Raw genomic sequence first — 14,635 nt, forward strand, 5'->3', positions numbered from 1 at the left:
GTACCCCTAGTTTCAGCCAAGCTGGGCAAAACAAAATTTGCTTCACTAAGGCTAGGTTCACACTGTTGCGGGTGCAGGACAGCATGTAAATCGCACACTTTCCTGCACCCACAGCTAATAGACACTGCTCTTATACCAACACGCAGAAAGTGGCATTAAGTCCTACTGACACCCCCACTCCTCAGAAAATTGAGCGTTGCGCAGCTTTTTTTTTTAAAAGCTGCAAGGACCTTTTTCCTGCGTTTTCTGCAGGTACAGCAGCCCAATGAACTGAATGGGATGCTATATACATGCAAATTCAGAATGCACAAATGGCGCTAGTGTGAACCCAGCCTTACAGATGTATGTTGCAACAGCTACATACTGTATACATCGCTCTGTTCTGGCAGTGGGATGATGACTTCTTGGCCAGCTCCCAGAACAAAATGGAGTTGCCATTCATAGGAGGCTTTGTATTTCATCAATGAATACAGAGCTTCCTCTGATTGATTCAGGTGAAGATGTCACAATTTCCACCTCTGCCCGTCCGAAGTCACAGGAACTTCCCAGGGTATCTGTTTGCACATATAGGCAGACAGATACACACTGACAGGAAGAATGAATGAACTTGCCAGAGCGCTCAACAGTGCCATGGTAGTTTATTGAGAACTACAAGCTGACAGCCGCAAAGGTAGTTGTGGGGGAGGGGCTGCAGCTGCTGAAACATGTAACGTGCCAAAAGGTGAACTGATCCTTTATAAATATCTCTGAGTTCCGGTTCACAGTGGAGGGACCTGTCAGGCAAGCAAGCCACCTGAAAAAGTCGCGCTCCATGCAATGGAACCGGTCTAATGGGAGCAACTCAAGTCGCTCAGACTTAGAAAAAAGTTCCTGTACTACTTGGGGGGGGGGGGGGGGGGACTTCAGAGTGGCTTGCATTAACCTTTATTAAAGAAGTCGTTTGCAAGGCGCACTGAGGTTGCGCGTTGTGGGATTAATTTGACGCCGCCTCAGTGTGACCCCGGCACTAAGTGTTCACATGCTGAATATATTCTATTCTTTCTCTTTAAAGCAGTGAATGCAGTTGATTCACTGCAGGTGAATAGATCACTAAATTTAAATCATTTAAAACACATCAGAAAAATACACCTGCAGCGATTGTCACATTCATTGCATTATAAAAAAAATACCCCCATAGTTTATTATTGCAGTATTTGACTTAAAATTCAGATAGAAGACCAAGTTTGTAAAACTGGAACGGTCTCATATTTGGGTAATGGTAGATTGGCCACTAGAGGGCGATGTTTTTCTCATATTGTCTGGGAAGAAATTGGCCACATAAATGGTGCATGGCTTTCGCATGCATCAGCCAACTTCTAGATGAGCATGGTTTGAAGGAGCACTAAAGCAAAACCATTGTGTGGGATGCACAAACAGGGAATATATACAGTATTTCACAAAAATGAGCACACCCTCACATTTTTGTAAATATTTTATTTATATATTTTCACTGAAGAAATTACTTTGCTACAATGTAAAGTAGTGAGTGTACAGCTTGTATAACTGTAAATGTGCTGTCCCCTCAAAATAACTCCACACACAGCCATTATTGTCTAAACAGCTGGCAAAAAAGTAAGTATACCCCTAAATGAAAATATCCAAATTGGGCCCAAAGTGTCAATATTTTGTGTGACCACCATTATTTTCCAGCACTGCCTTAACCCTCTTGGGCATGGAGTTCACCAGAACTTCATAGGCTGACACTGAAGTCCTCTTCTACTCCTCCATGACCACATCACAAATCTGATGAATGTTAGGAGACCTTGTGCTTCTCCACCTTCCGTTTGAGGATGCCCCACAGACGCTCAATAGGGTTTAGGTCTGGAGACATGCTTGGCCAGTCCATCACCTTTACCCTCAGCTTCTTTAGCAAGGCAGTGGTAATCTTAGAGGTGTGTTTGGGGTCGTTATGTTGGAATACTGCCCTCCAGCCCAGTCTCCAAGAGGGAGGGGATCATACTTTGCTTCAGTATGTCACAGTACATGTTGGCATTAATGGTTCCCTCAATGAACTGCAGCTCCCCAGTGACTTGTACAGTCCCAGACCAGGACACTACCACCACCATGCTTGACTGTAGGCAAGGCACACTTGTCTTTGTACTCCTCACCTGGTTGCCGCCACACACATGCTTGACACCATCTGAACCAAATAATTTTATCTTGGTCTCATCAGACCACAGGACACGGTTCCGGTAATCCTTGTCCTTAGTCTGCTTGTCTTCAGCAAACTGTGGGTTCTCTTGTGCATCATCTTTAGAAGAGGCTTCCTTTTGGGATGACAGCCATGCAGACCAATTTTATGCAGTGTGTGGTATATGGTCTGAGCACTGACAGGCTGACCCCCCCCCCCCCACCCCTTCAACATCTGCAGCAATGCTGGGAACATTCATAGTCTTTTTCCTTAAACCAACCTCTGGAGATGACGCTAGGGGTGTACTCACTTTTGTTGCCAGCTGTTTAGACATTAATGGCTGTGTGTTGAGTTATTTTGAGGGGACAGCAAATTCACACTGTTGTACACTCACTACTTTACATTGTAGCAAAGTGTAATTTCTTCAGTGTTGTCACATGAAGATATAATAAAATATTTACAAAAATGTGACTCACTTTTGTGAGATTGTGTGTGTGTATATATGTATGTATGTATGTATGTGTGTGTGTATATATATATATAAAAATGTGCAACTATGACTATCCCATGTATACATTTGCAAACTATGCATAGGAACAAGTTTTTTTTTGTTTTGTTTTTTTAACTCGGGCACACACATTAATCACTTGCATTAGATTTCATTTGTGTGTGTGTCTTTAAAAATAAATATGAAGAAAACTACATCCCCATTAAAAGTTATACAAAGGAGGGTTATATGCTACTTTTGGTGGTCTTTTATTGTTTATATTTTTAAACATTGTGTTATCACAGCAATTGTGCTAAAATGAAGGTTATCCTGAGTATTGTGATGCGAGAGCCATTTTTTTTTAAAGCATAGTGTGCAGTGACCACACCGGGTCTTAGCCACCATCTTGATTTTAATGTTTTCTGAGCAGATCTGTAAGGCCACAAATGAACATACTATTCTGTAAAAAGGAAATGCCTGTTAAGCATAGCAGTCTTCCTTCTACTACAGGACACTTGCCAGCAATGATGCCTTGTGTCCACCTTTCATATACCTTCCCTAAATGCTCTGAAAATGTTGGCATGCAATTCACAAAGTAAACCCTAAGGGGTTACTCACAGGACCAGTCGTTGGCATTGGCTTCCCCTGGAAAGAACCCTTTATTTAGAAATATTATCCCTATAGTGCTTTACAAATGAGCTGCATTGATATATCTACTAAAAACCTAGGAACACCAGTTCACTTTCCATGTGTGTGAATTGTTAGTAGATGTTCTCAGTTTGATGAGGATTGCTTTGCTGGGTTATGAAAGGCAATGGATGTTCTGCTAAGGTTTTCTTAATTTTTCTTTTTTTTTCTCCTCAGGGCTTGATCACAGCTGAAGACTTTGCACTTGAAAAATGCTTCCTTCCATCTGAGAACACGGTCATCTACACCTACTCTGTAGCAAGCATGCTGCTATTTCTCTATGCAGTATTCCAGTTGTCTCTAATAAATGCTTTGAAATCCTTCTTCACGCCCAAGGAAAAACCAGTGTAAAGGAGGCATGTTCCATACTCAAGCCATGCCATATGGAAAACACTAGTTTTTTTTTCTCTAGAATAGACCAGTACATTTTACCAAATATATATTTATTAAATGATGTACCTGTACAATATGTGACTGTAACCTATACATTAAAGAAAAAAAAAATCCTTCATTGATTTGATAGCCATATCCCCTCCAGGACCATACAGATGAGCCCTGTGTGGTTAAGGTCAGCCTGTGGACACTTTACCTTTCTGTTCTTTTTTTTATTTCACTTCTCAGGCCAACCTGGATATTAATGCTCAAAATGATACTTTTTTACTTTTTATTTAAATAAATATGATTGTCTATGATATTTATTGTATGTATGCCATTTTTATGTTTTGATAAACTTTAGCCTCAGTGAGAAAGGCAAGGGTTGTTATCACAAGTTTAGTCTTTCAAAATGAATGGCATAAACGGGGTCAGGGGTGGAAAAAAAAAATCCATGGGCGCTTAACACAAGACAAAAAGGTTGCTCACTATTATGAAGTGTACAGGTCTCTCTACAGACACGCAGTCCTCATACTTTATGGCCAGAGGAACAATGAATTCCGGGGTTTATCACTTTGGGATGCAGAACACATCCCTGTGCATACCCATTAAGTACACCCTCTCTTTACTTTGGTAGTGATTCCTCTGTGGTCTGATGTGAGCCACACAGTGATGATTGCTATATGGGGCTCCAATATAAACATTATAAAAGTCTCTCCAAGAGTCTTGTACAACTGTAAAGTAGACATGAAGACAACCGTACGCAATTTAACTTTGTCCAATGTCTTGAAGGTATCGCGTGGCACCTCCACTGCGCAAGTGGATAGGAAGGCAGCAATTGGAGGACTGACATTATTCAACAAATCTTAAGTGATGTTGTCTAAAAAGGCTTGTCTTTACCGCTATTAACAGTAAGTGTAGACAATGTACAGGTTATCTTGGACACAGGTCATCTAGACTCACATACATAAAACACCTAAGTATAAAATATAAAGCAGTGTAATAATTACTAAAAAGGACATGCCTTATTGCTACAGCAGTTCTTGCTTTGTATATTTATATTATATATATATTTATATATAGTATTGTACCACAACTTCTTTAGAGAACATTTGCATAAATTATTCAAGTTTGAGAAATAGTCACACATATCAATTCTATAATATTTAAAATAAACCAACTTTCTAATGTGTCTCTTTATTAAAAGAGAAATTAAAATGTCATCTTGTAAATTTATCAGGTTAGACAAAGATTTCCACCTTTTTGTTTACCCTCCTCATCGTGCTATAGGCTTACACAACATCCACTGCTGCCATAAATGGAGCAAGCCTAAACTGATGCTGCCATTAGGTAACATTGACAGTATCTCTGTGGCAATACTGGGAATGTTGAATCCATGCAAATATGATCAAAAAGTTCCTAAAAGAAATGTAAAAATTAATAATAAAAAAAAAAAAACTCCTTGGTTCCCACTAAAACACCACTAGGCTGCAAATATGAACAAAGAAATGGATTCCAATAGATTTTTTTTTTTTTTAAAGCTGAGACTTCTTCACCTCCTTCCCGTGCCTGCACATATAACAGAAGGAAAACAAAAAAAGGCATGTTTGCTGCAACAACTGGTCATTGTAGGACCTTACTTGTAAAGGTAAGTGGTTAATTTGCATAATTTATACTTTTTTTTTTTTGTTTTCTTTTTTTTTTTTTGTACTAAAGAGCATTTCCTTCTTTTATATAAACCAGAAAAAAAACTAAATTCTACAGATAGTTCCTACCTGCAGTCACAGCTGCAGGCAAGTTTGACATCAAGCTGTACAGCGCAATCAAAAACATACTTACATCTTAGCTCATTTTACAGGTACAGCCATAATCAAGGCACAAAGATCTTCTACAAGTATTATTTTTTTTTCAATAAAGTTGTACAAAATAATATTACATTTTACATCTGTACATTATAATAAACCAGCAGTTAAACAAAATAAAAAAAAAACAAAAAAAAAAAACTCTATGAAGGACTAAAGCCCAGTAATGATCTAAGGCTAAAAAGATCATCTGTGGACAAAGCATATAATATCGGTGCAGGTGGTCATTTTTTTTTTCTTTTCTGCCTTGACGTGAGAGGCTGAAAGCAGCTGCAGTTTGAATGCCTGAGGTGTGCAGAAACACTTAGCCACAATATACCATAAAAATGTAAAAAAAAAAAAAAAAAAAAGCTTGACTTTGCTTCTTCGTTAACCTACACTATGTATGGATTCTGGAACGTCCTTTAAACTCCGCGTCACCGAAGGCTTGCAGTCCACTGCTCTGCAATGGACCACAAGCTCCCTCCTCCACCTGAAGGTGTTCACGAGCCGAGGTCACTCTGTTGACCTGCAACTCACCATTGCAAAGATCTGTGACAATAATAAATATCTCTGGTGCTGCTACATTGTGTGTAACTTCATCTACTCTTTTTTTTTTTTTTTTCTTTTTTTTTAACCTGATACAAAGTGCATTATTTCTTATTTCCTCCATCAAGTACTCTTCAGTGTCATGGTAAAGTAAAAATAGCTATAATAAGATAATAAAATCCACACAGGAATAAGTCTGAGCATAGTGCCATCTAAAAGATGGGTGTACACTCCAAGGGCATGAGCCCAAAAGAGGTAAAAAAATAAAATATAATGCTAAAGAACAGAGGTAGCCAAAGGCTTAGTGGAATGGTAACCTTTCTTGTTCAGAGAGCCACTTAAAGCAAAGCTACTGCTCAAACAAATGTTTGTCCCTCCTCCTTTGAAGAGTTTATTTTTCCTAAAGCACACTACTCCAATCAGTGCGTTTCACCCCGACCTCTAATAGGGTGGTGTCCATTGCCCTATCATACATATATTTAATAATATTAAAAGGTGCAGTCTTCTATTTACTATGAGTTTTGATATTGCCTGTCTGTACACCTCTCCTAGGTCACGGTCCTGGTCACCCCGTGAACATCCAAGATCGCTGCTCGTTTTTAAATGTGAATCCCTGTCGCATATCACTTACTGCTTTTTGGAACCACACTGGAACCATCAGAATGATCCTGCTACGATGTAAACCACTGGACATGAGCTTCATAGTTACAAGAGTCATGTGACGTTCCCACAAAGAGGGGGTTCTAGGGACCCCCATCTAAAAACAGCTAATGTTTTCTTTCCTGTCTACACTCAGGAGACCGGTAATTGTAGTCTTCCTATTAACTTGTGAGGATAGCGCTTTTAAATGGACACTAATCTTTTGGTATATAAAACAGACTATGTTGACTTTCTTATTCGCCACAAATGCAACACATACTAAAAGATGCACTCATTGGCTCCATCTGTAAAGCCGTACAAAGCAATGATGATGATGATGTGCAAAATGCAGTTACCCCGTAGGATTTCATTTTACTACAATCAGATCAGTGAGATGAATTCTGATACGTTGCTATGGCTTGCTGTACTTTGCACAAACCTCTTTACCCTACGGAATCATCCTGTTGTGCTTACAGAAAGTCAAATCAAATATGTCCTAAATAGATTAGTAAGCCGAGGAACCCTAGTCTTTTCTAGCAGAAGGTTGGAGTAAGTGAATCACCTACCCACTGCATGCTCAGCCTAGCAGTAAGGGGTGTACAGTGATTTTTGTTGTACCTGCAGAAGTGATAGTCTGGGGGCATACTACCTTAAAGAACGTAGAAATGGCTTCTGGCCCTGTCTTCTGCACAGGTGGCTATGTAGGTGAGATCTGCTAAATTCACTAAAGGTGCAGGCGTTGCCATAATCTATGCCCAGATAGCGACCAATAGGGTCCTTAGTAAGGGGAATGAGCAGTAATTATACAGAGGAATGGTTAGGAAAAAAAAAAAAGTGTCCTGTGAAAAAAATAAATATACAAGGACTTCAGCTGCCCTCTTTCATAAAGGGAAAATGAGACATTGGTAACAAAAAAAAATAAAATAAAAGCAAAGAAGCCTAGAAAAAAAGTGCGCTGTAGGGATGTTCCACCCTGTGTGGAGCAGTACAGAGGAAAGAGACAGAAAGTGGCAAAGGATTTAAAACCACAGGCTCCACAGTGAAAATGATTACAAGAGTTCATATTGGCGGAGGTGCATTCTCTGGATGATATCTCGACAGTCATTGAAAACTCTGCGAATGTTCTCAGTGTCTACGGCACAGGTAAAATGAGGATAGCAGTAATGTCTTCCATCTCCACTCGCTGTACTTATCCGCTGCACAGACAAAAGAAAACATCTTGTTTTATAAGCTCTCAGGATACATTCATTGAACATTATACATGTCATTTGGCTACACGAGACTCATATCAAGACATTGAGAGCAAGATATCTTGGGGGAAACATGTCATAGGGAGGCTGCCCAATGTCTCCCAGCATGCACTGAGAGATGGCATCAAACCTCTGGGTATACACCTTGCCTCTAGGAGGATGGAACACTAGTCAAATCAAAGGCACCACTCGGGTTCACCCCTGTACCCATAGAGTAAATTCACTTTGAGATCAGCCATTTCTCTCCAGCTCTGCTGGATTAACCACTTAAGACCCGGACCATTATGCAGGTCAAGGACCTTGCCCCTTTTTGCGATTCGGCACTGCGTCGCTTTTACTAACAATTGCACGGTCGTGCGACGTGGCTCCCAAACAAAATTGGCATCCTTTTATTGCCACAAATAGAGCTTTCTTTTGGTGGTATTTGATCACCTCCGCGGTTTTTATTTTTTGCGCTATATTTTTTATTTTTTTATTTTTTGCGCTATATTTTATTAATAATTTTTACTACTAATGGAGGCGATCAGCGATTTTTTTTGTGACTGCGACATTATGGCGGACACATCAGACTATTTTGACACATTTTTGGGACCATTGTAATTTTCACAGCAAAAAGTGCTATAAAAATTCACTGTTTACTGTGAAAATTACAATTACAGTTTAGAAGTTTACCACTAGGGAGCACTGTAGGGGGATAAGTGTGTTTCTAACTGTAGGGGGGCGGGGCTGGATGTGTGATATCATTGATCGTTTTCCCTATATCAGGGAACAGACGATCAGTGACATTGCCACTGTGAAGAACAGGGAAGGTGTGTTTACACACACCTCTCCCCGTTCTTCAGCTCCGGTGACCGTTCGCGGGACACCGGCGGTGATCGGGTCACGGAGCTTTGGACCGGGTCGCGAGCACGCTGGGCTTAAAGAGTCACGTACAGGTATGAGATTGTGCCCAGCCGTGCCATTCTGCCGACGTATATTGGAGTGAAGGGGTCCTTAAGTGGTTAAAGAGGAAGTAAACCCTGATGGGTTTTGCTTGCTGCAAAGCCTGCAAATGAAAAGCATAATGGGCTAGTATGCAATGCATACTAGCCCACTATGTGACACTTACCTGCAAAAGAATCCAGCGATGTCCCCTGTGTAGGCAGCGTCCATCTTCTGGCATCTCTTACTTCCGAGCCGCGGACTTCAGCTCTGTGATTCAACGGAGCCGCGTGACGTCACTCCCATGCACACGGGAGCCGCCATTAACGGCACAGACTAGAGAAGAAACGGCACAGAGTATCGTTTCTTCCCCGCGCATGCGCCATTAACATTTTTGGTGGACTACAAGTGAAATATCTCCTAAATGGCACACGTTTAGGAGATATTTCCACTACCTATAGGTAAGCCTTATTCTAAGCTTACCTATAGGTAGAAGGCCAAAAAAAGGGTTTACAACCACTTTAAGATGCCTAATCTGAAAATACTACAGAGTCTGAAAGCTGCTGGTAATGTCATACAAGATCCCTCAAAGTCTAAAGATATTTTGCCGCAGCTAGCCTGCTCAGCGTCGTACTGGAACCCCTGATTTGGATATTCACTGAAGCTTGGCTATAGGTTGGTGGTGGGCTGGCTGTGTACAGAGGGTCTGCTGTGTTCCATTGGGCAGAGGTGTGTGGGGTCCATAACTCCTCCTATTTAACACAATTTTCTGTGGCTGGTGAAGAAGCAGCCATTCTATGATATCTTCCTTATAATACCCTGGTTATCAAGCTCATCCTAATGTTTTCTTTGTCTCCGATTCTGAAAGAAATGTACCTACAAAAGGAGTACCTTTTTTTTTTTGCAGGACCAACTTCCCATACATACTTGCTCTGTTAAATGGTATTGCACAAAGTTGCCCCAAACCTCTTCTGGGGGTCCCCCCCTGGCACTTTTGGCTCCTCTTTTTTGTGTGCCTCCATAGCAAGCTTCTTTCTTTGGGGGCAGTCGTGTGGGCTCCCTCCTGAGCCGGGGTATGTGCGCGCCAATAGACACACACAGTGTGGCTCGGGCCCTGCCCCTTGCTTTCTGCTCACACAATTTGATTGACAGTAGCTACCTCTGAGCCAAAGGAGAGGGGAGAGCCGTTGCAGATGGGCACAGTGCTGGAGGTGAGGTGGCAATACAAATGCTTTGACATTGTTTAACTTAATGCAGAGAATGCATGAAGGTAAAACATGTTTAGCATTTAGAACCACTTTTGCGTAGAGTGTAGGGGTTAAACCCGTTTTTATTATTGTTGCCCCATAGGGAGTTTCAGCTTATTTGTCCTGTTAACCATTAATCAAACACTGAAAGTGGGGAAAAATCCCACGTTTTCAGAGGTCACCAGGAATAGCGGCACATTTGTTTCAGTGAACCTGCCCAAGAGGACTTTGGAAAGACTTTGGCCCAGATTCTGAAAGGGCTTACGACGGCGCAACGCCATGTGCGCCGTCGTAAGTCCTAATCTGGGCCGTCGTATCTATGCGACTGATTCTTAGAATCAGTTACGCATAGATATCCTTTAGATCCGACAGGCGTAAGGCTCTTACGCTGTCGGATCTTAAAGGCAATTTTTTTTTTCGCCGCTCGGTGTCGCCTCCGTCTTTCTCCCGATCGAGTATGCAAATTAGCAAAATACGCGAATTCCCGAACGTACGTGCGGTCGACGCAGTGAAGATACGACGTTTACATTAGATTCGCGACACGTAAAGTTGCCCCTGCTATATGAGGGGCAACCAATGTTAAGTATGGCCGTCGTTCCCGCGTCGAAATTTCAAAATTTACGTTGTTTGCGTAAGTCGTCCGTGAATGGGGCTGGACGTCCTTGCGACGTCATTTCGCGCAATGCACGTTGGGAAATTTTAGGGACGGCGCATGCGCGGGAACGCGCCTAATTTAAATGATCCACGCCCCCTACCCGTATCATTTGAATTAGGTGGGCTTGCGCCGGGGGATTTACGCTACGCCGCCGCAACTTTACAGGCAAGTGCTTTGTGAATCAAGTACTTGCCCGTAAAACTTGTGGCAGCGTAACGTAAATGAGATACTCCATTCTACGAGAATCTGGGCCTTTGTCTACAGAACAGGAAATGAAGGATAACCTCCCCAACGAACATGAGTTTAATCATTGACTGCTCACGTGGGGTTCTGTAGCATCCTGGTTGAGAAAGGCTGAATAGCCTCCAGAAGAAGAAGCTGCTCCCCGAGTCTTGAGCAGCCCCACCTCCCTCTAAACAGCTAAATACATTTCAGGTGAATCAAAACTAAAGGTGTGCAAGTTCAATTTGTCTTCAATAAACATGCTTTTAGAAAATTCAAGCTTGCTGACAACACAATTAGCTAGGGCAATGTTCTGTTTACTGCAACATTACTTACTAAAAATTCATCTCGGATGAAGAACTTAGCTCTGGTCACTTTGGGATCTTCTCCTGCGTCCGGTATCGCTGGAAGATAAAATGCGAAGCGTGAGATTATTATCATCATTATATAGTATTTATTCAGCACCAACAGTTTACGCAGCGCTTTACAATATAAAGTGGGAGGTACAATGACAATACAGTTCAATAGAGAAGGAATAGGAGGGTATTTAACACAGAAGCTGATGTCAATGAAGGGCTTTAGGGGAGTTACACTGTAAATACTGGTAGGCATCAATCCTTTTACTAACAAATATAGTTCTGGAGCAGGTAAAAAATACAAGCAACAAGTTAGAGCAGGGATCCTCAACGGCGGAACTACGCATCCCATGAGGCATTGTAAAACTCTGACATTCACAGACATGACTAGGCATGATGGGAATTGTAGTTCCTAAACAACTGGAGGGCCGTAGTTTGAAGACCCCTGTGTTAGAGTATTATTGTTTGGAAATGGAACATTCCAAGGTTTAGGTGCTCACAGGAGAGAGTTTGGGATCTTTCATTTTGGTTTATACTATTATTTTACCTTAATAACTTTCATTACAAGCAGTGTAAGTAGCAGAATCGGGGCTGGCATTGGCCTCCTGCAGTCCCTGCACAGTGGATCTTAGACCAGGAATGGGAAAAGCAGCACCGAGCCAATCCAAATGAGCACACTAATATAAGGATAGAGAGAAGAGCTCATCTACCTGCTGCTTCTGATTTTCCACTGTCCAATCACAGGCTGAGGGAGGTAAAAGACCTATAAGGCCTGGTTCACACCTATGCATTTTGTTTATGATCCATTTTTGCAGTGCTTTTTGCAGTGTGTTTTGCACACTTGTTGGACTCTTTTTAAGCGTTTTGTTTTGTTTTTATGTTTTTTTTTGCCCAATTTGTTGTTGTGACTGATTAGGAAGCACAAAATAAGTAAAAAAAACGCGTCAAAAACAAACTATATGCTTTTTTGCAAATGGTAGGATACCTGAGCTGGGATATCTAAGGTTAGAAGGCTGCTGCCCCCCTAGAACTGTCCCTTGTGAGGGGGACAGATGTGAATGGTAGGTATGGGGGTTGGGGTGTTGGCGCTGCCTGGGTATGCTTTTTTGCAGTGTCTCCATTGAAGTCTATTGAACCTAAAACACACCGTTATGCTTTAAAAAAAAAAAAAAAAAGTCCCTTGCCTTTCCAAAAAGGCAGTGGTTAAAAAAAAGCATACATGTAAACCTGTCCTATAGGAAACCATGTTATATGAACTTGAGCCATGACTAAAGACTAACGTCCAAAACGCGTAGGCTGTTATTACAGGATTGTACATGTTTACCTAATAAAGAAATAACATTTTTTGAATGTCATTCTGAGTGCCGACCATCCCTTTCCTTATTCTAGTACGATGGAGGCTTCGGCAGCCTTGAGGTCTGGGCACCGAGAGGAGCTGTTATGTGGGAAGGTTGTAGTGCCAATACGCCTGTTTTGCCTCAATATTAAATGGACGTTTCTGCAAAAAGCACCAAAATTGGCATAGATGTGAACCAGGCCTATGTGTTACCGAACAGCAGCAGAGAAAAAGGCACAGGGCTGTGCTGTGTAGCAAAGAACCTGTATATTCAGTCACAAGGTATACACAAGAGAAACATAACAGGATTGCTACCCTGTTTCCCCAAAAATAAGACCTACCCTGAAAATAAGACCTAGCGTTATTTTCCAGGAGGGCTGCAATATAAGCTCTACCCCGAAAATAAGCCCTAGTTAAAAATGCTTGTAAAATCCTCTAATCCACTCTGTTACAGTAGTATATAATGTACAATGTGTGTGTTTCTGTAATATAATTGTGGGGAAAAGAGCTCCGGCGGGTAAAAGAAATGCAGAGCGGCGCTATAACAAATGTATTTGGCACAATTATTATACAGAAACGCACACATTGTACATTATATACTACTGTAATAGAGTGGATTATAGGATTGTACAAGCATTTTAACTCGGTTCACACTTGGGATTCCTGACAGGCAGGGAGGGAGAGGGGGAGAGAAGACAGCACATTACATGGTAAGACCTACCCCGAAAATAAGCCCTACTGTGTCTTTTGTTGGCATAATTAATATAAGACCCAGGCTTATTTTCGGGGAAACACGGTACACAGCCCTTCTTATGAACTCTGTAGCCTAGACATACGTGTATGCAGTCTTTTGTTTCCCATTTCTATCCATGTACACAAACCATTTATCTTTGTGCTTACCATCATCAGGTACAGTGTAACGCACATATTCTGGGAAGTAATCTTCTATTTTTGATTTTCCTGCCAAGACTTTTTCAGCCAACATGTCTTGTTTGTTCAAGAACAAAATTACAGAAATAGTTCGTAACCACCTGCAAAGAGCAAAACGTATTTCATAGATTATACTGAGTGTGCTATATGGGATGCTCTGTCTGGTTTTCATAACAAAACAGTAACCCCTGTAATACCCAGAGTATGTGGTGGCACAAAGCTCTCAATTACTGTTCATCATCTAGGATGGAGGTGGGGGGTTCCCAAAGTCACAAGACAGCCAAGATCCCTGGGGACATGTTTTACCGGCCTAGGTGTTCAGTAAGGGCCTGTAAAGGAAAGCATTAAAGCGGAGGTGTGCCTAAAAAATTGTTTTTATTAAAAGCCAGCAGCTACAAATACTGCAGCTGCTGACTTTTAATACATGGACACTTACCTGTCCAGGGTGCCCGTGATGTCGGTAGACGAAGCCGATCAGTCGTTTGGCTCTTGGCTGCCCCCACTGCCATCCTCGGTGAGGAAATCAGGAAGTCAAGCCTTGCGACTTCACTTACTGGTTCACTACTCCGCATGCGCGAGTCCTCACTGGTCCCTGCTGTCTTCTGGGACCTGTGTGTTTCCCAGAAGAGAGCGATGGGGGACAGTGTAGGCACAGGAAGTGGCGTAGGTCACAGCGATCTATGCCAGGAAGTGGGAGAAAATACCTGTATTACGCCAGTATCTGCTCCCCCCTACACCCTGAAAGGTGCCAAATGTGACACCGGAGGGGGGATTCCAGAATTTCCATTTTTGGGTGGAACTCCACTTTAATTACACTTCTAGCTTCTGCTAGATAAATAATTGTTTTTGTTATGGTGCTCACTTATTCTAGAAATATGAAAAGTGTGTGTATCGTGTCTGCTAGATCTCATCATCTCCAGTAGTATGTCCATAGACACTATGGGCCAGATTCACAGAAAACTCCGTCGGCGTA

At 41.8% G+C, this 14,635-nt stretch overlaps 2 protein-coding genes across 6 annotated transcripts in view; one reads left to right on the plus strand and one right to left on the minus strand.

Moving 5' to 3' along the window:
* MPPE1 (metallophosphoesterase 1) overlaps positions 1-4,038 on the plus strand; it is a 53,063-nt gene extending 49,025 nt beyond the window's left edge. For all 3 annotated transcript variants that reach the window (XM_040353946.1, XM_040353947.1, XM_040353945.1), the window contains one exon: positions 3,522-4,038. In XM_040353946.1, the coding sequence (XP_040209880.1) occupies positions 3,522-3,695 (174 nt within the window). In that variant the 3' untranslated portion in view covers positions 3,696-4,038. The remainder of the gene's footprint in view (positions 1-3,521) is intronic.
* An 838-nt stretch (positions 4,039-4,876) lies between these two features.
* The window catches only part of GNAL (G protein subunit alpha L), a 373,555-nt gene continuing 363,796 nt past the window's right edge, over positions 4,877-14,635 (minus strand). For all 3 annotated transcript variants that reach the window (XM_040353942.1, XM_040353943.1, XM_040353944.1), the window contains 3 exons: positions 13,633-13,763; positions 11,377-11,444; positions 4,877-7,941 (listed from right to left, as the gene is read on the minus strand). In XM_040353942.1, coding sequence (XP_040209876.1) covers positions 7,795-7,941; positions 11,377-11,444; positions 13,633-13,763 — 346 coding nt within the window. In that variant the 3' untranslated portion in view covers positions 4,877-7,794. The remainder of the gene's footprint in view (positions 7,942-11,376; positions 11,445-13,632; positions 13,764-14,635) is intronic.

The sequence above is a fragment of the Rana temporaria genome, chromosome 5 (genome assembly GCF_905171775.1).
Source record: "Rana temporaria chromosome 5, aRanTem1.1, whole genome shotgun sequence".
In the NCBI taxonomy this organism is placed as follows: domain Eukaryota; kingdom Metazoa; phylum Chordata; class Amphibia; order Anura; family Ranidae; genus Rana; species Rana temporaria.